Source organism: Zalophus californianus, chromosome 3 (genome assembly GCF_009762305.2).
Source record: "Zalophus californianus isolate mZalCal1 chromosome 3, mZalCal1.pri.v2, whole genome shotgun sequence".
Lineage (NCBI taxonomy): Eukaryota > Metazoa > Chordata > Mammalia > Carnivora > Otariidae > Zalophus > Zalophus californianus.
In genome coordinates this window covers 61,315,622-61,339,830 of record NC_045597.1, presented here as the reverse complement: position 1 = coordinate 61,339,830, position 24,209 = coordinate 61,315,622, and the positions used below count along the sequence as shown (strand labels likewise).

Genomic DNA, 24,209 nt, shown 5'->3' with positions numbered 1-24,209 from the left:
AATGTCCTCACGGTTTATCAATGCAGCATGTGACAGAATCTCCTTTTCTAAGGCTACATGCTATTTCATTGTATGTATGTATCATCTTTTCTTTATCCATCCACCTTTCAGTGGACTTCTGGGCTGCTGTCATCTCTTGGCTATTGTAAATAATGCTGCAATGAACATGAGTGTGCAAATCTCTCTTGCAGGTCCTGCTTTGAATCTTTTGGGGTATATATTCATAAGAAGGATGGCTGGATCATGCAATAATTCTGTTTTTAATCCTTAAGGGACCTCTATACATAAGAAGGTGATTGATTTTAAATTCAGTGTTCGAAAACTTTAAAACTACCTTTTTTTTTATTGTATGGTTTCAGAATGAACAATGTCTCCTTTCTGCCTTGGCTATCAGGTAGTCCAGAATCAAAGTCAAGTCTTAATCATACAAAATGTGCTAGTCCTTATAATCTTCATATGTGTGTTACTCTAGGTTCCACCCAGGCTCTTTTGGTTGCCAGGAAGTCAAGCCAGTAAAGAAGAGAGGATTTATGGCAAAGAGACAGAGACCATAAAGGGAAGCCTGCTGGCCACCAACGCTGCACTTGCCCACCCTGTGTCTCTCTCCTGCAGGCTCAGCACTTCTCTCCTGCTATCTCTGTGTCTTTTTTCTCCAAGTGCAATCTCTTATCCTTCTCAACCACACAGTCTCTTCTGACAACTCAGTTTCTGTTCCCTCGTAACTGGAGCCTGCACGTGGCCTCTCCAAGCCCCTGTCTACAACATGACCTTTCAGCTTCACTTTCCACCCACTGGCTTGCTCTCTTGGTACTTCCAGGTGCAAAATTAAGGCAGGAATCGGACCCAAGCCAGTGCATACAAGTCCCCTGGCGAGTCTTCAGGCCAAGTGTCCCCTCTCAGTTCAATCAGTTAATACTCAGAGAAAATGGGGTCATGAGCTATAAAACATGGCTGTCTCCATCTTTTCTTGAGGGCCCACACCAGACCATTCTTTCCTCATAGAAGAGGCTGAGCAGAGACAGACACTGTGTATGACATATTTATCTGGTCCATCTTTATATGACCACAACATGTAAAACACACATGCTCTAACATTTTATGTCTCTTACTTATGGCTATCTCCACATTTTGGTATACACACACACACACACACACACACACACACACACACACACAGATACGGTCTCTCGTCTTGATTCCGATTTTTATTTTCACTTTCACTTTTAGTTTTTTTAAAAAGATTTATTTAAATTAAATTTAATTAACATATAGCATATTATTAGTTTCAGAGGTAGAGTTCAGTGATTCCTCAGTTGCATATAACACCCAGGGCTCATTCCATCAAGGGCCCTCCTTAATGTCCATCACCCAGTTACCCCATCCCCCCAACCCACCTCCCCTCCAGCAACCTTCAGTTTGTTTCCTAGAGTTAAGAGTCTCTTATGGTTTGTCTTCCTCTCTGTTTTCATCTTATTTTGTTTTTCCTTCCCTTCCCATATGTTCATCTGTTTTGTTTCCTAAATTCTATCACTTTCAGTTTATTATGTATACTCTTGCAAGCTTCCACAAAAACTTTCTGAAATCAGATGGAACATACAATAAACAGAAAATCCACAATCATAAACAAAATAAACCTAATTTTACAGAAGTCGACCCTATTTTGAAGGCCATTTTTATACTAAAAAATTGCAGTGTTTCAACATTATTGAGAAATTTAGAATTTTGAAAAGAAATTCCAGGAAAGTAGTGACTTCTGCTCAAATATTTAAAGGGGGGGGAACAACTTCATTTCCTAATCCTTTTTTAGAAGGCAAAAGGTCAAGAGGCCCACTCTTCCCCTGGTTTCTAGCTGTTCTTTCCCATCTATGAAAAGAAGGAGGTCACTAGTCCATGGGGTGAGGACAAAGGAGTCTCCACCTTACCCATGGGGTTCTCATTTGGCCTCTTTCTACCAATATGTCTCACGCTCTCTCTGGACTTGCTTTCAATATGTGCTCTTATTTTTCCTTCCTACACAAGATCTAAAAAACTGAAATCCCATTAGGATGACGCTAAGAAAGACCCTTGAAGATTCCTATGTTCTTATTTATGACTGTTTCCACACTTCAGCAATCAGTGACCTGAAATATGTGTATCTCTTCACTGTCTTTCTGTTTAAATTAGCCAGTTCTCAAATTCTCTGCTTCCCTTTACTCTTATAAATTATTAAGGACTCCATGGGTCTTATCTATTGATATTTATCATATTAGAAATTGAAACTGAGAAAATTTTAAAATATTAATTCATTAAAATAATAAAATGTATGACAGTCATATAAATCTATTTATATTAAATAGCTATTAAATATCTGTATTTTACAAAACAAAAAATTAAGTCGAAAGAGTGGCACTGTTTCCCATTTTTTGCACATCTCATGAATAGAAGCCAGCTGGATCTTCATATCTACTTCTGCATTCAATCTGTACACTTATTAGGAAATGAGAGTAAAAAAGGCACATAACATCTTACTATTATTATGAAAATAGCTCTGACCTTGTGGACTACGGTTTGAGAACTACTGGTTCTGAGAACTACTGGTTCAGTGACTGACCTGACTTTTGGTTTTGATTAACCTTCCTTTGCATATTCTGCCAATGTGCCCTACAGAGTTCAAAGAATTATTCTTGTTTGTCTATAAACTATGAAAAGAGGTTTCTCTGGCCACCAAACAACGTACCATTCTCTCCACCCAGGAACTGGAAAGGAAGGTGCCTTTTCCCCCTCCTCTCAAATGCCTAACGACCCTAATCTTTTCTGACCACATGTATTTTACAAAATGGGGGGAAGGAATACTTCAGCTGAAAACTCCCAGCCTTGGCTCCAAACTCTGTTAGAAACCCCTAGTCATATTTCTAAGAAGACTGACATATGTCACAATACATGGAAGCAAGAGAAAAGATAACAGGTTTGTATAACAGCAGCTTTTAGCCTCTCTAGATTCAAAATACCTACAAAAAATTGAGGTCTACAAATTCTTTCCATAAACTCTCGTTCAAATTCAGGTTTACACACAAAACACATGCAAGGCAGTTTCAAGGTATTTCCATACATAAACCACAGGGCTGGCTGCTTCCTCTCTAGGTTTGCCTGGGTGTTTAATGGTTTACCTGTCATCATCTTTCTTTAGTGGATGGTCCACATTTTTTGCTTTCCTACCCCGAGTCTTCCAACACCAAATGCAAGTAACCAGATGCAGTTGGTTTTTCAATAATATCTCTCCCAAGAGGATGGCAGGGAGAAGGTAAAAGAAAAAAGATACACAGGTTTGAATGCAACAACTTTCAAGACTGCCTCTGGCAAAATTCACAATCTTAAGGACAAAGGCTCTTGGAAGTTATTCAATGAATGGGGAATATCCTGCTCAAGGCCAAAACCTGAAGCCAGAACACTGATGTATTTACACAAAGAAAGCTGCTAAAGTACCCTATGCCCTCATTACCCTTCACGGAGAGCGAAAGAGATTGCATACTTTGAATAACAGCTATATATAACAAAAGTTCTACTGTAACACTAAACAGCAAATTACATGAGAGCTCAGTTTATATAATGTCTAGTTGCCAGTACTTATTTTCTGGGCTCAAAACTTTTGACAAAATTATTCTGAACAAAAAAGCTGCCTGCTCAAATTGGAAATTGCTGATAGCTGATGTCATGAAAGTTAGCGGGACAGTAAAGGCTGTGACTACTGTTCCTACTTATGAAAGCGGCAGCAAGTTTGGACCTTTGGTTGCTAAGTTTTGGTTTTCCTGGAATTCTAGAGTCTATAAAGGGGTCTTAGAAATTGCCTAGCATGGTGACTCACTCTTCCGATAAACTGATGTCCCCAGATACTAAGGGACTTGTCAAGGTCACAGGCTCACTTGGTTGCACAGCCCAGGCTTAAAACATGGGTCTGTCTCTTTAATTTTTTTATCTACTGATCTTTTGATTCAAACAAACCTCAAAGAGCCTCTTCAAAAAGATACTGAAACCCAGGCGAATGTCTCACTGAATTGCTATGCGCAAAGGAAAACATTACACTGCAAATTCTGAAATCACCTGATTCTTCAGAGAATCCAGATAACAATACATTACAACAAACATGAAAGAAAGTAAAGCGCAAAGCACCACTAATGCCTCCATCATTACCCCATTACCCAGGCCAGACACCTGGAAGCAGGACTCACTGGTATACCACGGGCATGGACCGTGCAAATGCCGGCTGTCAATGGCAGCAACTGACTTACACTGGCTGGGAGTTATCTCTGCCAACTACTGCTTCTCTCCACTCAATTTCTCCTACACATTTAGTCATCAGATCCTTACCATCCCTCTTGAACCCAGGCCCTTTCCAATGTGCTTCCAAGTAAACCACCTTTGTCCTTGACGGGAGCCTGCGCCACATCCTGCTACCTAGACTTTGCACTTGTTTCTCCTTTCCCAGCCAACTGTTCCCTTTCTCTGATCTCCATCCCTTTTCAAACTTACCCTTCTAAGCAAGGTTGAATGGTCTGCGTTCACATGATCACTCATAAGGCAGAATGGGTCTTTCCTTTGCTGAAAATCAAGAGACTGCAGATCTTTCATGCCATTGTACAATCTGCATTCAATTAAAGCTATCTATGATCACATTATTTTACCTTTTCTTGCGGATTTTAAATTGAAAGGAATGGAGTTTTTGTTTTCTTCACAGTGTGTCTCCCACATGTCAGCATTTTTGCCAAAAACATATAAGAACAAATCAATAAATATTTATAAATGAAGAAACATTCATTTTTTTAAAAATATCAAGTCAAGATTTAATTGTACTACTATAAGCACCCAGCCTCAGGGCCTCTGCACTGTCAGTGCCTCTGTCTTAAACTTCTTTTCCCAGATGTCAGCACGATTCACTACCCCAACCTTCAAGTCCTCTGCTCAAATTACACCTTCTCAATGAAGCTTAACGTGTCCATCCTTTTGAAAACTGCAACTCGCCTCCTCTACCCTGCCCTCACATTCCCAATTCCCCTTACTCTGCTGTTTTTCCCATAGCATCTATCACCTTGTAACATACAGAAGTTATTGTATTTTTTTGTTTACTAAATGCAACATACACAAGGAGAGGGATTGGGGCTGGGAGTGGTCACTGATGGATCTCAAACACTCAGAACCCTGACTGGCACATAGAAGCTACTCAACAGATGTTTGTTTAAAGAATTGAATACAAGAATCAAAAGCTATTTTAAGGAAATTTTAAGTTACTTTAAGTAAAATGTTATTTTAAGTTCACTATTAATATACTTTGGAAATATGTGAAAATAATAATGTGTAATATGCTATACGTATTACAAAGTATATTTTTTAGTAATGGCTTCAGTACCTATGTCTACCCAGAGAAGGTGTGAATGAAAATACATACAATTATCAGACATTCAACTATTTTTTGTTGTTGTTGTTGTTTTATTATGTTATGTTAATCACCATACATTACATCATTAGTTTTTGATGTAGTGTTCCATGATTCATTGTTTGCGTATAACACCCAGTGCTCCATGTAGTACGTGCCCTCTTTAATACCCATCACCAGGCTAACCCATCCCCCCACCCCCCTCCCCTCTATCAAATAATTTTTAAAAAGGAAAGAGAGCCTAATTGCCAAGCTATTACTTTTTTGTAATCAACGCCAAATATATATATTTTTTAAATATTTATTTATTTAATTATTTGAGAGAGAGAGAGAGAGAGAGAGAGGGAGGGCTTGGGTATGCACGCAAGGTGGGGAGGGGCAGAGGGAGAGGGAGAGAAACTCAGGCAGACTCCCTGATGAGTGTGAGGCTCCACACCTAGTGCGGAACTGGACGCAGGGCTCAATTTCAGGACCCTGAGATCATGACCTGAGCTGAAACCAAGAGTCAGACGCTTAACCGCTTGAGCCACCCAGTCACCCCAATGCCAAATATACTTTTGACTCAAATCTCAGAACTAATCAATGTTTCACTTCCTAGGTCAATGGGAAAACAAAATAATGTACTGCTCTTTTAAAAACTTGAGATATAACTGACATACAACATTAGGTTCAGGTATACGACATAAGATTCAATTTATATACATCGTGATGTGTTGCTTTACATGGTTAACTATTTCTAATTGTAGTCTCTGTACAAAAGTGTTAAATTATCTTTTTCTGGATTTAAATTCACAAATTTTCAGCCTGAACATTATTCAAACCAATAAAAACGTAGATAGCAAGGAGTAAGCAAAAATTACATATAAAACCCAGTTTTACTAGCCCCCAAGAAAGGTGCTCACAAGAAACAAACCGGTTTAAAATTATTATTTAAAAAAATTATCTTTAGGGCGCCTGGGTGGCTCAGTTGGTTAAGCGACTGCCTTCGGCTCAGGTCATGATCCTGGAGTCCCGGGATCGAGTCCCGCATCGGGCTCCCTGCTCAGCGGGGAGTCTGCTTCTCCCTCTGACCCCCTTCCCCCTCGTGCTTTCTGTCTCTCATTCTCTCTCTCTCTGAAATAAATAAATAAAATCTTTTAAAAAAAAAATTATCTTTAGGGTCGCCTGGGTGGCTCAGTCAGTTAAGCATCTGACTCTTGATTTCAGCTCAGGTCATGATCTCAGGGTTGTGAGATGGACAGAATCCTCCCATTGGGCTCCATGCTCAGCAGGGAGTCTGCTTCTCTTCTCCCTCTGCCCTCCCCCCACACGCTCTCTTTCTCTCCCTCTCTCTCTCTCAAATAAGTAAATAAGTAAATCTTTTTAAAAAATAAGTTCTGCTTTAAAAAAATTATCTTTGAACTCAGATGGCAAATAATTATGTAACAAATCATTGTCTTTAATTTCAAATAAAATTAACCTTATCAAAAAGTAAAGTTCATCTCTTCTTGAAATGAACAGAATTTCTGCTATAAAAGCAATAATTACCATTTATTAAGGCCTTTATATAAATTATCTCATGTAATCCTCATAAATCCTCAAGAGGCACATATTATCATGCCCAATCTACAGCGAGTAAATTAAAGTTTATGTAAGGTTAACCACCTCCCCATCATTATCCAGCTAAAAGATGGGAGAGCCAGAATTGAGATGCAGGTTTCTCTGGAAGCAAAGTTCACACCTCAACCACCAGGACGCCTTCCCCAGATATCTGCCGCTGATGTGTGAAGGCCAAGTGTGTTGATGGTGGTCTTTACCAGGAACTCTGAGTAGCCCTACCTGACAGAGGCCGGGAGGAGAGTGCAATTGCCTCCTCCATAGCAAAGAGCTGATGGGAAACAACTTCTAGAAGGCTGACTAGACTGTAAGCATGAAAGGGAAAGAAGAAAGAACTTCTGGGCAGAAATGCAAATGAAATTGGCTGGCTTTAATTCTCCTGAACACTACTACTGAGGTTCCAATTTGTCTAAGGCTCTCCACTGGGCACTGGAAGGAGCCATGCATATAATATGTTGCCTGCCTTCAAGTGGCTCAGGCTAATGGAGGTCAAGAAAACATGGAAATTTGCACTTATGAAATGTCTCCTATTTGCCAGACCCTTTCAGGAACTATACATACTCTCTTATTTCATACACGATCATATAAATGAAACATACATGTAAACTAGTAAGTATCACATAAATACTAAGGCAGAAATTTGAACTAAGTGCTATGAGAACCCTTAAGAAGACCTTTTCACTCTGCCCTGGAGTATGGCAGGCTTCCCAGAAGAATGGATTTGGGGCTTTAAGCCAATTCTTAAAGGTAGGCAAGGAGCTTCTGGAGGGGAAGGAAGCAAGCCGTGAGCAAGGGGACTCCATGTCCATGAGCACTGATGTGTGAACCAAACAAGTCTGACATTTGGGTAGGAGGGTTGTGACAGAGGAGGCTGATGAAATGGGCAGGAATTGAGGGATCTGAATTTTATCCTTCTGGAAGCTGTTGAGAGTCTATACAAGAGGAGTGGCATGATTACACCAGAATTTTGAATATCTGATGGCAGAGGGTTGGAGGGAACTAGAGACAACAGATAGTAGGACCGATCTGGGGCTTCGTGTAGCAGCCCAGGCAAACCGTGCAAGAGATAGGAATTTTAAAAGTACCAGTGGGAACAGACAGTGAGGGAGAGTCTGGAGAGTGTTCTGAAGTCAGGGGGCCAGGACAGTGGTTGCTGCGACACTGGAGGGGAGATGTGGATCTACTCTACCTCCTATTTCTGGTTGGGGCTGTTCAGTGATGCCGTGTACTGAAGGGATGAGGAGGAAGAGCACATGCTGGGGAAAAGGGAATGCTCTCCAGTTAAAATACGCTAAACCAGAGGGGTCCTGGAGACTCCCAGGTAGGAATGCCAAGGAAGCATCGAGAGTCCGGGTTCAGGCTCAGGAGGACAGAATGGTCCTCCGGTCTCGAGAACTGTAGATGTAGGGATAACTAAGCTGCAGGAGTCGATCACAAAGAAAGAGAAACAGCCCCAGGGAGAGGCCTGGCAGCACTGACATCAAGGGCTCTGCCAGAGAAAAGGAAGAGCCAGTAGGAGAAATCTGGAGAGAACTCAGGGTTGACTAAATTTAAAACACCACACCACATACCCAACCATGATACCATGCAACCTGCTGAAAGGCACTTTTCCAGCCCCCCTCTCTCTTATGATAGACAAGATTGGGGAGGAAGAAGCTGCCCTATCTTGACTTCTCTCCAAACCAGGAAACGAGCTGGACCTGAGTTATTGCTAAGGATGGAAAGGCTGTACTGTTCTTTGTGCCAATACAGTCAGCAGTCTTTTTGCAACCCTGTAATTTGCTTCAGTGAGCTGAAGGTCTATACTGATAGCTGCCTCCTGATGCTAAACCAGTATTTATAAAGGCAATATTCACTGATAACTGAGAGAAGGGTTATTCCCCCATCTGGAAGGAGGCAAAACTGGAGATGAGTGGATTGTGGAGCCTACATTCAAGGTGCAGAGCAGTAAATAAACAGGGAGGGGCACCCACTTTGGAAACAAAAACTCTGGGTTACCACGACCCTGAGTCACTGCAGCATTCTACAGTAAAACAAAGAAACAGAGCCCAGCACTGAACCCCCACTGAACCCCAGGGACTAGGGCATATCAAATGCCGCTCTCCTCTCTGCTGCCATAAACTTGGAGCCAGCAAGCAGGCAGCCAGACTGTCTCATATCACTTTGTAGATGCAGTAGCACCAGGTGATGGCAACCCAGCGACAGGAAGGGCTATAAAAGAGTAACTGCTTCCTTCACACATTTTGGTGCTAGTGAGTTCTCAGGCTTTATAGCAAAAGAATAAATGTCAGATGGCTCTTTGGGGGGTCGGTTTCATGACTGCCGTCGTCAAGGTACTTTGGGAGGAATGCCTTCAAAGGTGATTGACATGGAAATGCCACATCAATCCCTCTGGGCTCTGAACTTTGCCATCTAAATATCAGTGACATGAGAACCGTAGTCCAGCTCTATAGTTTATATAAAAGATTAGCTCCAAGTGAACATCAGCAAAATATTTGTTCACACAGAGAATATTCTTATATGCCTGGACGGAAATGGTTAAGAAAAGATTTATGAAACAAGACTGATTCCTAGTGTTATAAAACTTTGTAGGGGCACAGACAGCTGTCTGAACGTTGGGTCTATAAAACTCAGACTCCTAAATAAATAGAGAGTGACAGAGCCCCAGTGGCTGATAGCATTTCCACCTCCCACACTTCACAGTCCACTAGAGTAAGGGTGTCTCTAGTGATAAGAAATTTGCTACATCTTCTCCAAATATCATTCAGAGCATCTTCAGTAATCTGCACACCTGAGTTCAACCTTTTCCTATGAGTGATGAAGGTTAAAATGGCAACAACCTAGATGAGAAAATTTTTGGCAGAAAAATTAGTCTTTGACAGTTCATGTTTTTTCAAATCACTGGTGAATTACTATGGTGACACAGCAAAGATCAAAAGATAGGACCAGGACGCCTGGGTGGCTCAGTCGTTAAGCATCTGCCTTCGGCTCAGGTCATGATCCCAGGGTCCTGGGATCGAGCCCCGCATCGGGCTCCCTGCTCCATGGGAAGCCTACTTCTCCCTCTCCCACTCCTGCTTGTGTTCCCTCTCTCACTGTGTCTCTGTCAAATAAATAAATAAAATCTTTTAAAAAAAAAAAAAAAGACTCAGGGCACCTGGGTGGCTCAGTTGTTAAGCGGCTGCCTTCGGCTCAGGTCATGATCCCAGGGTCCTGGGATCGAGCCCCGCATCAGGCTCCCTGCTCCGCGGGAAGCCTGCTTCTCCCTCTCCCACTCCCCCTGCTTGTGTTCCCTCTCTCACTGTGTCTCTCTTGGTTAAATAAATAAATAAAATCTTCAAAAAAAAAAAAGACAGGACCAGAATTCAGTTGAACCATCCTAAGGAGTAGGCCACCATTAAGATACTTCCTCCCCTTGGAACTGGTCTGCTAAATCCACAAGACATGGATTTTCACCGTCTTCCTGGTGACCACCAATGGAAGACGCGGGTATTGCTAAGACAATGATGTGGAAAGGAGCTAATATTATGGAGCATTTGACATGCGTGGGCACTGTTCTCAGAGCTTTATACGTGTACTATGTCAGATAATCCTCACAACAAACTTATAAATGGTTATAATTATCATCCCCATTTTACAGTTAAGGAAACTAAGGCAAAGAGAGTCAAGCAACTTGCCCAGGGTGACACCACTTGTGAAGACAGCTGTGATTAAGCTCAGGCAGTCTGATTCCAGTGCCTGTGGTCTTAGCCTCTATGTACTGTCCGTGCAACAGACGATACTAATTAACTCACTCATTAATTTGTCTGTGAATATTTAAAGAGCACTTGCAATTCATGGGCACTGTGCTGGGTGTCAAGGATATAACAGAGAGTCAAGCAGACACAGTCACTGCCTTGTGGAGCTTATGCTGAATATTCACATTAATCGAGTAATCACACAATGAGTATAAAATGACAACTCTGACAGCCGCTACAGAGGACGGGCACGCAGTGCTATGAACACATAATCCAGGGATGGGAACTGCTTAAAGACCAACGAAGACCTTCCCAAGGTGATGAAAATGAAACTGAAATCTGAAGGATGAGAGTTAAGTAGGCAAGGAGAAAGGAAGTTCAGTCAAGGCAGAGGCTCGGAAGCTGGTGAGCATAAGCGACTGAAAGTAGCTGAGGCTAAAACTCCAGAAGGGAGGGCACTGAGCAAAAAAAGGCTGTGGAAGGAAGGACCAGACCCGGCAGGGTCACATGGGCCATGGGAAGACTTTGGGCCTGTGCCCAAGAGCAAGGGAAAGCCACTGGAGAGGGCTGGCAGGGGATAGGACAAAATCAAATGTGTATTTTGAAAAGATCCTTCTAGCTCCAATATGGAAAAGAGACTGGAGGAGGCAGAATGGATATGGGATGACCAGTGAGGAAGTCAACTGAGGGTCCAAGGAGGAGACTATGAGCAGGGTGATGGTGGTGGTGGTAAGGGGTGATGAGGATGCTGAGGGTGATGATGATGACGATGACAATGGAGTGGAAGCTGAGAGGTACTTGGGAGGCAAAAACCAGCAAGTGATGGACAGGGCAGAGTCTAGCGAAGAGGAAGGAGGGTGACTCCGAAGAGCCCTGGCTCATGCAACCAAGTGCACAGTGGTTTCACTCACAGAAACAGGCCACTCTGAGAAAGACCAGTATGTGGGGAGGCGTGTGAGTCTGATTTTGGACCTAGTGAACTGGAGGTTCCTTTGAGATATTCAATAGGAAATATGAAGGCCTGGGAATGTCAGCAAAAAGGTCTGAAAAGAGATCAAAACGTAAGAGTTACGTCATGTGGGTAACAGAGGAAGCCATGACACAGGCAAGGACTGCCCAGAGAGCAGAGAGATGAGGGCCTAGGAGCAAATATGGAGAAGCTCCAACACCAAACCGGAGCGGGCTAACGGACACCCCAGGATGAAAACCGAGACAAAACCGCCAGAAAGCAGGAGGAAAACCAGGAGAGTACAGGGTTGTGGAAGTGCATAAAGAAACTATTCCAGGAAGAAAGAACAGAGCTAAATGCTGCAAGGAGGTCAAACATGGTGACGACTGAAAAATGTCAGCTGCACAGACCCACAGGGAGATTTTGTGTAACCAGCACCGGAGCCGTCTGGGTGGACTGATGGCATTGGCAGCCAGACTGCGGGGGTCCAAGTAGCAAAGGGTGAATGGGGGAATGCAGAAAGTCACTACTACGACAATTCTTGTGAGAAGTGTGATTATAAGGAGAGAAGAGAGACAGGACACCAGGTGGGTAGGGAAGAGCTGTGATATCTTTGTTCTCATTAAAAAAAAAAAAAAAAAAAAAACAAACCCAAAAAAACAAAATAGGGGTGCCTGGGTGGCTCAGTTAGTTAAGTGCCCGAGTCTTGATTAGGTTCAGGTCATGATCTCAGGGTTGTAAGATCGAACCCCGCATTGGGCTCTGCACTCAGAGGGGTCTGTTTGGGGTTCTCCCTCTCCCACTCCCTTTGCCCCTTCGCTCTGTGCTCTCTCTCTCTCTCTCTCAAATAAATGAATAAATAAATATTTTTTAAAAACCCATAAACCTCGAGTGTGTTTAAAAACCAAGGGCAGGTCGCCTGGGTGGCTCAGTCCATTAAACATCTGCCTTCGGCTCAGGTCATGATCTGAGGGTTCTGGGAGCTCCTTCTCCCGCTACTCATTCTCAATCTCTCAAATAAATAGCTAAAATCTTTAAAAAACAAAAACCAATGGGCAGGATCCAGGGAGGAGAGAGAGATTATTGAGGTATAAGACTAAGAGAATGTTCCTTGGAACATAACACACTCATCAATTCCTAGCCGTTGGAATTGGAACACAGATATACTACTTGATGTAGTCAAGATAAGAAGAGAGCCACCTTCTGAAATAGTAACACAATGTCCTCATAAGGCCATCCTTTGTGGCAGATGACTTCCGGAGACGGTGTATAAATGATTTCAACCTACCATGTACTCTACTGGATTTCCTCAGCACCCAATTTAAAATACAGGGCAATCTGGGTGTTCTATAGATATGGATGCTACAGAATCAGTGTAAAAGGGGGACCGAGAAGTCCGTCAAAAATTCATAATTGCAATGGAGATGCCACAAAATAATCTTGGGCCTCAAAGAATGCCCTTGGCATCTGCATTCACTACCACTTGACTGAGTTTTTAGGGAATATGCAGGTACTGAACAAAAGATAACAGGATTACATGTACAATGACATAACTGGGGAGAGAAGCTGGTCCTTGAGACATTCTAAGAAGGTCTGTGATCCACACAAATAATAACTCCTACAAAAACAGTAAGTATTTCCTTTGACAAAACCACCTTCAGTGAATTATACCATATGAATACATAGTAAGCAAGCAGCACGTCAGCACCCCAGTTGGGTCCCAGTACGCTAGCTAAGCTACCCCAGGACCCTTACTGCTAAGCAGGAAAAAAAAGAATTATTCTCTAAGTACAAAACTTGGAATGCACCGGGATCTCTCCAGCAGGAGTGGTACAACTGGGTGCTCGGCTTGGGTAGCAGCTGAAGTATTTCATTCGTAGGCTACCTGTCATCACTGTAGAACATGACCTCACCATTTGGGTTCAGTCCCTATAGGCTCATTACAACACACAGTAATAAACAAGTCATCTAAAACATCTCGTTACTTTAAATGCTCAAATTGCCTTTAAAAAAAAATCTTTTTAGCAATGGCTAGATGCACGGAATAACACAAGCTTCCAATTCATTAGTGACCATCCTAGGGCAATTCCTTGTGGTTGGGCTGTCTTAGCTGTATGAAAAAAATTAACTTGGTATCATAGGAAGAAAATCTGACTAACGGTCAGGGAAATCCTAGCTCTACCACCACTATCTTAACATGTGACCTACCAACACATCACTTAATCTAGGGGAGGGGGGCATTAGCTGTAGAAGGATGAAGGTCTCTTTCAATTGCAATATTTTCTTATCTCCCCCTAGGGGATTTTGAATCATCTTCTTTTAATATCCTTGGATACCTCTTCCTGAAGGCATCATACCGCATATTCACCAAATTGTTTCCTAATCAACTGTTAGAACACTGTTAGGGAAATACTGTACATATATTATCAAGTATCCCGAGTTGAACAGTGTCTTCTCAAAATGCGTGGCCACCTAGAACCTCAGAATGTGACCTTATTTGGAGCGAAGTTCTTTACAGATGTAATTAGTTAAGATGGGATCATACTGGATTAGGGTGAGCTCTCAATCCAATGACTGGCGTCCTTATAAGAAGGCCATGTGTAAACACAGAGACCCAGAGAGGAAGGGGACATGAAGACAGAGGCAGGGGTTGGAGTGACACATCTACGAGCCAAGGAATGCCCAGCAACCACCAGAAGCGTGGAAAAAACAGAGAAGGGTTCTCTCCTAGAGCCTCCAGAAGGAGCCCTGTCGACACCCTGATTTTGGACACTAGTCTCTAGAACTGTGAGAAAACAAATTCTGTTGTTTTAAGCCACTCGGTTTGTAGTACTTTGTTAGAACGGAAATTAATATACCAGGTATTGATATGCTGCAACTGGTAATGCCTCATCTTGCTCTCGTGGTAACACACGAGGACTGCTACGATATTAAAATTCCTCAGACCTTCTGAATAGGATAAAACACTCAGGGAGTTCAAGATCCTGGTTTCAGATGACAAAAACAGCTCTGATGATTCTTTGGTTTCCTTCTAGTGGATGCTAGGGATTATATTTCCAAAAAGGTAATTTCTCCTCTTACTTGAAAAAGTAATATCCTCTCTCACAGAAACTACATACCTCTCCCTTAAAGCTATCAGCCTTCTGGAAGGGGGACACTTTTTGCCTCCCTGCTGCAACCAGACTCTGTCTGAGTGACTCCTGTGACCTATGATACACATTCGCCATCTATGAGATCCTGCCAAGGCATATACCCCTGGGAATTCCATCACATGAAGCAGTTTCAGAACACACCACCTAAGGAATAACTACTGGGGACCACAGAGCAATGCTCTTGTAAAGCTGTTAATTTAATCTGTAAAACAGGAATCTCTAAATAATAGGAAATGATGTGAAAAGGCATATTCCTTCAACAATCCCAAAAGTTCAACGGATTTCTAGTCTAAGTGAAAAAAGAGGCAATGAGAGACTTATTCACAGCATCGTTTTGGGTCCCACAAAGTGTCAGGAACATGTTCTATTTCTGCTTCGGTTTCTTAGTTGTTTGCTTAGTGAACCTCTGTTTATGGATTTCAAGAAGCAGAGTATGGACATCAAATTCTTCCATATGCCCAAACTAGTCATGTAAACAAGAATCGCTCACATGTGTCAACTGAGGAGAGCAATTTACCTTTGCTGGCTAAACGCCTGACTTTGGCATTAGCATCCTGATGACATAAATTGAAACACCTTTCTTCCCTCACTCGACGTTTTACAAAGCATCTTCAGTGGTCCAAGAACTCTGTTAGGATACACACTGAAGCAGACATGGTCTCTGCCTTCAGGCAGTTCACAGTCTAGTGAAAGAGACAGTCCCACAAACAAATGAGGCAACATGCCCAAGAATACTCAGGAAATAGAAATATAATTGCCTATTGGGCAAGAACAACAGGCAGGGAATGGAAAGCCTTTAGCGGGAAATCTTTATGGACAAAGAAGTGGCTCCTGGATGGCAGCATGGGGGAGGAGAAAGCCCAAGCTTCACAGGCACCCAGAGTTCCCAGCTCTACTTCCTGGCTAAGTAAGCTGGAGAAGGCACATGAACTCTCCAAGCCTTAGTGTCCTTCTCTGAGAAATGTTGAGTGATGCCACCTACATCACAGAATTCCTGTGACGCTGGAATGAGGTGACGTATAGGAAACAGAGTGTCTAGGACACAGTGCATGCTCAGTAAGTATTTAGCTCTCTTTCCTTTTTCATTCCCTTGGACAACTATGTGAACTAACAGCAATATATACTACAGGAACATAATCACCTAGCAAGAACTATGAAAACAACAGCAACAAATCCATACATGGTCAGTATTGTTTGTTTTTATATAATAATCATTATCCTGAATGCTAACCATTATATAGATCAATCTTTTCTTCTCATCCCAAATTTACCATAAACACATATATGAAAACAATCTTCAGAGAACAGAGATTTATCATCTTGGGGCTTTGCTCAAAAAAATAAATCTTCAATGAGTATGCATTTATCCGGCAAGATTTCAATAAAACTTCGGCTCACTAACAGTTTTGATGAAGCAGAAAATCTATATATTTATAAAGATTAGCATCTATACATCTCTATGACTAAGCCGTTATTCAGTAGACTCGGTAAACATTAGTTTAAGGAAGTTCTTTCGTTTCTGCGTGGACATTTCCTCACCAATTATCCTCTCTGAATACCTTAGAAAGTCTTCCAGTGGTGGTGGAGGGAGATGTTCCCTGTTGGGGATCCAGCTCCTTCATATGCTAACTACTCATCCTGAGCCAGGACCCCAGCCACCTTGTATATTTTATATTCCACTTCTCAAATTGGTTCATTTCTCTCCAAACACTCCTTGCCCTCTCTTACCACCATGCTTTCTTCCCCTATGCCATTCACCTTGCCTGAAATACCTTACCTTCCCATCTTCGGCCAACAAAATCCTAGCCCATCTTCTAAACCCAGCTCACAGCCTGTCTCCACGGAGCTGACCCGGGCCATTATCTCCCACGCTCTCCTGACCTCACTGTCTCATCAGCATCACATTCACTGGTGTACTGCTGCTGGGGCTGTTATTTTTTTTACTCTTTGTTACTTATTTTACAATTTCACACTCCCTTTCCCCCCCAACTGAATAAGCTTTCTGAGACCATGAGCCACATGTTAGAATTGAGCATACTGTTTTGCACACTGTTGATATTTAGATTTACTCGTTGGTTGGCTAGAATGCATGAGGTATTGCGATAGGAAATTTCAAAGTCCTGGGGCGCCTGGGTGGCTCAGTCAGTTAAGCATCTGCCTTTGGCTCAAGTCATGATCCTGGGGTCCTGGGATTGGGCCCCGCGTCCGGATCCCCGCTCAGTGGGGAGTCTGCTTCTCCCTCTCCCTCTGCCTCTTCCCTCTGCTCATGCTCTCTTTCAAATAAATAATAAATAAATCTTTAATAAATAAGTAACAATTAAAAAAAGAAAATTTCAAAGTCCTTCTTCAGCATGAATAGCAGTTTGCACAGTATGAGTGACTCCTTTTGACATTACAACAGATGACATTTCTGAAAGCTCAAGATGAATTAAACTATTGGCATACTGTTTTCCCCTGCAGAAGGTATTCCATTGTGACAAATATTTTGAATGGCAACAGAATTATACAAATAAACTATCTCAGAATTCAAGCAGGTACTTATTACAGCCAGCTATATTAAATAATAATAGCGTTTGTATTTTAGTCAACTTATTTAACAAATTATTCACTGAGTCCCTAATTTGTACAAGGAACCATACTAAGATCCACCGCGAGAAGAGATGAATAAAAAACCGGCCAAGTCCTCAACACTCAACACTTTAACTGAGGAGACAGACTTAAAAAATTTTTTTACAAAACAAGTTAAATGAGCAAAACAATATAGCTAACCTACTGAGCAGTGTGTGTGATTCATTTCAACTGGTAGGGCTTAGGAACCTTCCATCAAAACCAAACCAAACCACAAAAAGGGACAAGATGACATTGGAACAAGGCACTGAGAGATAATTGGGACTCTGTAGACCAAGACGGCAGAAGGGGGATCGGGGTTATAAGATTAGCAAGAGCAAAATATACAGACATGAAAACACACCCTCACCCATTCTAGCTTCTCTCAGTAGGTGATCTCACCTGCTACTTCATGAGAAATTGAAAAGGTCATTCCTCTCCTGCATCTCACAACTGCCTCTGCCTTTCGCTCTATCTCAACAGTTTCCCCATTCTTCCCTAAAGCTAAATTCTCCCAGTCATTCAGGACCCTCCTGCTGCTTGTCTAATGTCTCATCTTGTTGCAGCGCTCACCCCCCCTCTCCTTCCTTTTGCTGACAAGTTTTTGAAAGCATGGTCTGTACTGGTTGTCTCTACTTCATCTCTAATTCATTTCAGTTACAGAAGGTGACTGCCTCTTGAATCTTTTTTATTCAGTAGAATAAAGAGAAACAAGGATTTACTTTCTGATTTCCTCCTTTGTTTTAAAATAAGTTAACCAAAAAAAAAAAGTTAACCAGTTATTTCTTTTTAAAATTTATTTGCTATATTCAGGAAACAGAGAATGAACAGTCTCTGCATAGGATTTGTCACGTCTGGAAAGTGAACTATTAAACAGCCAAGACTCTGTGTGTTTCTAACCCCAATAAGAACGCTGAACCTTAAAACAAGCCCTTCTTTCCATGCGCCTTTCCTAACTCAGCTCTTTACAGTTCTTCAGATGAGAAGAGACAGTGTATACATTCATCCTCTTTGACAATATAAAACATGTCCTTTTAAGGAAATTATGTCACACGAGCTGGGTCCTTAATCTTTTCTAGGAGATCAGGGTAAGGTAAGGCTTGGTATAGCCACACTGTACTGATACACCTGCGGAAGCATCCAAGCTAACCCCCTTGATTTACGTTCTGCTTCTCTGGCAGTTTCATTTACTAAAGGAATAATAGCTAAGATGGTCTCTCCTCTTACATACGATAAATAGCCAGAACTCTCCATAACTTACTTTGTTCACCTTTCTTTACCTCAAAGCCAAATTTATCAGCACCCATTAACCATCTACACTGATTTTACAAAATGCAAAGACTCACCCATATGATATTTACACTTAAGTCTTTTCATGGACAGTGAGTGTTACGTATACGAGTCCATGAACTGTTAGACAATATATAGATCTTATCTCATCTTTTTAGATTTCCTTTGCCACGAACTTCAGTTCGCTGAACAATCTAGTTACCCCCCCTTCATCTTTTAAAAATAAATTTATCCCCCCTACACCCTGCTTTTTAAATATAACTCTCCTTAAAGCAGATGAAGATCTGTATCATTCACTTCTCTTCTGTCCTCCTACAGAACAGAGTTTACAGACCTCCCAACTACATTGGACATTATAGAAATTCCATATATATTTATTAACAGGCAAATTTATATTTAATAATATTGGTAAAATTTCCATAACGGTCACCAAATTAATGTTTTGACTAAAGACCAAATGGAAAATTTCAAGCCCACCTCTTCAGACCCCTTGTAAGACTCAGGTTAAGATTACAGATGGAAACCCACATTCCATATGTCTAAATAGTTAAAAGTTATATATCAAGTTAAACTATTAAATAAAATATGGTCTCTTCCTCCAATCTTGACAAATATACCTTCAACCACCTGGGCGTACAGGAACGAATTTAGAATTTCTAGACTCCTCGAAGTTCCACAATAGAGTACATGCAGGCTCTAAGGTTTTGGGGTCAGGAAAATTCCAGTCAGGTACTCAGAACATGGGGGTGGGTGGTGTGAGGGCTGGGCAAACCCCCTTAACCTCTTAGGTCCTTCTTCCTGTGGGTAAATGTGCCCAGAACAGGGTCCTCTAATTCACGGGCCTCTCTTGCCGGGACTGAAGGCAATACTGCATAATTTACCAAAATGGAGAATTTACCAGATCAGTCTTGTTACACTCGGTTAATAAAGTAGCTGAAACTAAATATATAAAAAAAGATTAAGTAGTAAAACCTGAAACTCCAATCCCTAATCACTTCAGTTCCCTCGAGATCTACAGTAAAAAAGAGCCCAATATTTATCTGACTCTACCCTACAGCCTAATGTAGAGTCTGTGTTTTTTGTTTGTTTGTTTGTTTTTTACAAATTCATACAATTTACAGAACTCTATTCACAGCTAGAGGGAGTTAGGACAAGAAGGAGCAGGAGAAGAGGGAACGGAGGAAAACATCAAGGATCAGAGATTAGACATGCAGGTCTAAGAAGACATTTCCCTTGTGTTCTGTCACTTGTCTGAAGAAGCACATGACACCATGACTAACCATCTGATCACAACCGTGAGTGTCCCTCCTCGCTCTCACTAACACATAGATTCATGCAGTCCACTCACGGGCCTCATAAAGCTCCTCTTCTAGCCACTGGGTCCATGGGAAGGCAAGCTGAACCTTGTCAATGTTTAAACTGAGACTGATACCAGCTCTCTCTACACTTCACCATAATCTGCTGCCCTGCAATTTCCACTTCACTTAGCAAGAAAATTAATTTGTTAACTTGAAAAAAACTAATAAATAATTCTCATCCCAATACATACATACATACTCCACAGGAAGGGAAGTATTTCAACTGGAAATCTTATTTATGTGTACTTACTGAGATTGTACCATTGTCTAGACCTATGGACAGTCTTCTTGTTTCCGGGTTAAAAGACATGCATGAACATGGAGCTGAAAGAAATGAACATGTTGATGAAATTAACAAAATGATGATTCTCATTGATTCAGGAGTGACTAACTAGCTAAAAGTGTGTGGCTATTTTTTCCCCACTATTTCCTGAAAAACAGTTCATTTAACGCCCACTCACCAAAAAATAAAAACAGTAATCTTACAACCAACCCCTAGTTTTTCAGTTATCCTTTTAAAGACTATAACAAGTAAGATATTCTCAAACTGGACTAGTTCCAAGGGGCTTGGTCTCAGCTGTTCTGTCAGAACGGAATCTAAATTTGCTTGACTAGATTAACAATATTTTGTGCTGTTTAATCCCTCTGTCCCCCATCTATCTCCTCCACTCAAACCCCATCTTTAATAGAAACAACCTACCTTTTCTCAACTAAGGAAAAAAATACAAAGAAAGATCTTATAATTCCCTCCTCCCCCCACGTACACACACTAGTATACACATCTATTTTTTGATGCAGAATTGATTCGGGGCATGTGGACTAACAGAGGTCTTTTACTCTCAGCACTGAAGGCTGCTAAGTGAAAAAGCCTGAGGATCTGTCTCAGTTTTAGGGGGAACCAAATGGACACAGAGCCAGGCTCTACAGGAAAGAAATCAAGTCTAGGTACGGCCTCCCTGTTCTGTGAAGTTGGCTATTACCTGAGTAGAGCTGAGCCTAAGTAAACTAAGCATGCCTGGAAGCCAGTGTGGGCAAGAAGTGTTTGCTGAGCAGACCGCTTCTGGGTCCCTGCCCTCTCTATCTACACAGGCTCCCAAGAATGGGGCCTGTTGGCAATTTATGCCACACTGAAACTGTTGTTCTAAAAACACATTCAACACAGTTTTTAAATTTCTCCTCCACCTTCACAGTGGCCCTGTCTGTAGATGACAAACTGCTCAGCATCATAATCATAATCAGCCTCAGATATCTTTACTCCTACTTTCCACAGTTATGATTAGATGTCTTACTCAAGGTCACGCAGGAAAAAAGAAGTTGGAGAAGGTTCAAAGACTTCATTCAAACACACAGTCCTATTCTGAAATACTAAAATTAGATTACCTCTAAACTATGGAAGAATTTCAAGTTCTACTAACAGAGCCACTTCATAAACAGATCACTTAGTAACATTTTTTTTGTTCTCTATAAAAGGACCATGAACAACAAAAAAGATCTTCCAAACTGCATGAAGTATTTACTTTTTTCTAATTTTCAATCATGATATATTCAGAAAATGGAAACACAAAAAATAATCCCCCCCCACTTCCACCAGTGCAGCAGAGTATCTTCACTCTGATCAGCCACAAAATTAAGCTGGATTCCCAAAAGTACACTGCTGCAAAAAGTAGTCAAATGATATTTAATGCTCTGCCCTAAGAAAGTCAGTCTTTCTCACCTGTGGCCCATCAACTAGGTTGGCACAATTTCTAGGCAGGTGTTAAGATGCCTGTAACATGCGTTCAGAATTAAAATCTAATGATTTCATGGAAAATTATCATGTTAGCTAAAAAGAGCAAAAGAAAAAAATATATTGTGATTACAACTACATAAAGTACACAGCCACCTAAAAACGTATATGGAGAAATGACACTGTTTTTGTGTTCATGTGACAAGATTATTTCTATATTAATCTTATTATTTTGCTATTCCTGTTAAAAGTTTTAAATATCTAAAGGTGTATATTAAGATATAAGCATGAACATATGAAGCAAAACTTGACTGCAGCCCAAAGAGCTATAAACTAGTCAAGAATAACCTTATCACTTTGCTGCCTGCCTGACCATATAAAAGTTTTTTCTGTGTGATTTCCTCCAAAGTTCATATCTGGTTGTGAAAACCCACTGATCTCTGAATGTGATTTAAATGACTTTTTTTTACAACACTGCATCGGTTACCTTGACATCTACATTGCTGTTTCTTTATTTCTGGATTTCTTCTCCCCTTTACTAAATTTCTTATTATTCTTTTAACAAAAATATAGAATGCTTACTATGTTCCAGGCATGGGATATAATGATAGATAAGGGATTATAGCCGTCATCAAGGAATTTATAGATTGTGGCACCAACCATGTACAGGAACTGTAAGACTCATCCCAATGTCACCATTATAGTCCAAATCACTTTATGTTTACAGTTAAGAAACACCATCAGAATTCAAAAGGAAAAGATCTTTCCCAGAGAGTCCCATAAACAAAAGAAATTTAGAAATCCTGTGGTTCTAGAACCCATATACTTGAACCCAAGATGGTTCTAGACAGGGGAATGCCAGACCCAAAGAGCATTAGCTTCCAGGTGCCCCCAAAGACAAAACCACCCCTCCATGGGGGCATTATTGTAACGTGTGTGTGTGTGTGTGTGTGTGTGTAGGGAAAGACGTTTGGTAGGTGAGCCTTACGATGCTCCCCAAACGTACGTGTGTGTGTGTGTGTGTGTGTGTGTGTGTGTGTGTGTGTGTGTGTGTGTGTAGGGAAAGACGTTTGGTAGGTGAGCCTTACGATGCTCCCCAAACGTACGTGTGTGTGTGTGTGTGTGTGTGTGTGTGTGTGTGTGTGTGTGTGTGTGTGTGTGTGTGTGTAGGGAAAGACGTTTGGTAGGTGAGCCTTACGATGCTCCCCAAACGTACGTGTGTGTGTGTGTGTGTGTGTGTGTGTGTGTGTGTGTGTGTGTGTGTAGGGAAAGACGTTTGGTAGGTGAGCCTTACGATGCTCCCCAAACCAACCATTTCCCAACTGTGACACTCTAACAGGAATAGGCCCTGGGTTGGTTACCCATAGGCCCTGGCAGGGCCAAGAAGACAGGGAGTGGAATAAAAAGAATATTGATGCCCATGTCTGTTGTTACAGTAAATGTCTTTCCTTTTGGGAAATGGGGGAGTAGACAGATTGACAGAGAGATCCTTCTACCTTCAACTCACCAGAAATTAAAAAAAAGGAAGCTCTGAAAGACTAGTGTTATGGCCCATACAGAATGGGCTCCTATCCATGCAAGAAAATATCAAAGGGGCAAAACTGTCTGTGGAAAGATAAAAAGACACAGTAAATTAATGGTAATTCTGGCCAAATGGAAAAAGGAGTCCCTCAGCAGGAAGGGTTAGGAAAGAAACAAATAAAATATGATTTAAGCATAATATCTGTAGCTAGGCTGCAAAAACGTGATGTTTCACAAATAAGAATTCAGCTTTAAATGATGTAAAACTAATGGTTCCTAAGTCGATAAAGAAAGAATTGCTCCATCTGATGGCTGAAGGTTGAGGTCGGGGATGAAGTGGCTGAGGGACTTCTATTCTCCCACCTCACAGTGGCTTTCTCCAAGGGCTCAGTGAAATGGCTGACCAGACCCATAAAATTACAATACAGCCCCTCCACTGGCCTTCTTCACAATGCATCCCTGAACTCCAGATGAAATAAATACAGCCTAATACAAAACCTGAAGATATATTTATTTCCCCCACCTTTAACTGTTTTCCCCATGAGAGAGGATAACCACATCTGGTAAGCTCTGTGGGGCGACCCCCATCTGCCACGGCCTCCCACGCGTATCATCTGTATGCAGTTTGCCTGGGCCTACTCCTACACAAACCCAGTAACTGAAATTCAAGGCCTTGCTACTGGTCTTGTTGATGTTATATCATCAGCTTCCTATTTTTTTCCCCAACATAGTCTATTAAAACCTAAGAAAAAAATGCTCACAGTCTATTCCTCAATAAAATAGTACAAGAATTCATTTCTATGCTATCTGATTAAGACTTACCATTCCCTCTTTTCTGTTTCAGACTGAGGACAGCCAAAAGAAGT

General features: G+C 41.5%; 1 protein-coding gene across 1 annotated transcript in view; it reads right to left on the bottom strand.

The window, feature by feature from the left end:
* WDFY2 (WD repeat and FYVE domain containing 2) overlaps positions 1–24,209 on the bottom strand; it is a 164,972-nt gene that overhangs the window by 62,354 nt on the left and 78,409 nt on the right. Inside the window, exon 3 of the mRNA XM_027588602.1 lies at positions 20,347–20,420. Coding sequence (XP_027444403.1) covers positions 20,347–20,420 — 74 coding nt within the window. The remainder of the gene's footprint in view (positions 1–20,346; positions 20,421–24,209) is intronic.